Source organism: Mastomys coucha, chromosome X (genome assembly GCF_008632895.1).
Source record: "Mastomys coucha isolate ucsf_1 chromosome X, UCSF_Mcou_1, whole genome shotgun sequence".
NCBI classification, from domain to species: Eukaryota; Metazoa; Chordata; class Mammalia; order Rodentia; family Muridae; genus Mastomys; species Mastomys coucha.
In genome coordinates this window covers 15,222,632-15,223,851 of record NC_045030.1, presented here as the reverse complement: position 1 = coordinate 15,223,851, position 1,220 = coordinate 15,222,632, and the positions used below count along the sequence as shown (strand labels likewise).

At 46.6% G+C, this 1,220-nt stretch overlaps 1 protein-coding gene across 1 annotated transcript in view; it reads right to left on the bottom strand.

Annotated features, from left to right (window-relative positions):
* Slc6a14 (solute carrier family 6 member 14) overlaps nucleotides 1-74 on the bottom strand; it is a 28,598-nt gene extending 28,524 nt beyond the window's left edge. The window contains exon 1 of the mRNA XM_031372302.1: nucleotides 54-74. Coding sequence (XP_031228162.1) covers nucleotides 54-74 — 21 coding nt within the window. The remainder of the gene's footprint in view (nucleotides 1-53) is intronic.
* Nucleotides 75-1,220: the final 1,146 nt, after the last annotated feature.

Below are 1,220 nucleotides of genomic sequence, written 5' to 3'. Positions count from 1 at the left end.
TTGACTGGTGGCAGGTGCACACTCCCCCGTTGCTACCTGCCAAAGTGAGCCACCTTGTCCAGGGGTGGGACCATTTATGGAGGGAAGCTCTCTCCTCCCCCTCCCTGACGGCCAGTCCTTTCAATTACCGGAAGGGACCAAAGTGAGCCTCTGGTTTTTCCCCTAGGTAATCCTGCATGTAGCAATTCCTTGCCCCAGCCCTAGGAAAGGGCAGGGCTGTGAGCAATTGAGCTGCGCAGCCAGAGCCAAAGAAGACTGACAACTTTTGACTCAGGGCTGTTCAGGTGCCTTAGCAATCTTGCCTCCTTTCCCGGATTCCTGGCTTCTTCCAGATGCTTCTCAGTCAGGTCTCTGTCCTGGGGCCAAGTGCTGATCTCCCCTGGTGCTGGAGGTAGGAGAGACCCAATCCGTCAGCTCATTTTGTTTGCTATGATTTTTTTGTGAACAGACCAGACTGCTCTGGGCCCTCTGATTCCCGAAAGTTTTCTCCTCACTAGAAAGCTCTTCATCACCCCGGGGCAAATGCTGTTCCCAGAGGGGAAAGCCCCTGAATTGGGCACCTTGAAATGTAGCCAGTTAAGATAAGATTACCCAGCTGCCTCTACCTGAAAAGAGCGACTTTGAATCTATGTCCCAAGCTACTTTCTCAGCCTTCAGAATAGTTTTGCCTTTTACAAGGATTGCTTTGTGTGGTATTTCAATGAAGCCAAACACAAACAAATTAATGAGCTGGTTTATGGGAAATTCGAACCTTAACAAAGGACTTCACTCTATGAGAAAGGCGAGGCCGAGAAAGTAAACTGTAAGGAAACAAGCCAGTTTAGCCACAGAGGAAAGACTGCAATTCTAATCACCAGTGCAGTGCTTCTTCATCAAAAATTCAAAGAATCTACACTCAATCTGTCCATGTAAGAGATGGTGGCAGTTCTACCAAATCATATAAATTCCCACAAACAAAGGAACCAGTGGAGAGCCAAGTTTTCATCTATGTATACTCCCTTTGTTCCCGACTGTCTGACAAGGACTTTCCATTTGCAATAGATACATGCCTTCAGGAGTTCAGGCAGATAACAAAGCAGAGGGATGTGGAGAGGTTGTGACCCTAAAGTATCCATACTTTGCCTTGACCTTGTTGGTGAATATCATACAGGCTTGTTTGATATTTTATATGCACACACATTTACATCACACATACACATTCACATAAGTGTATATGGAGA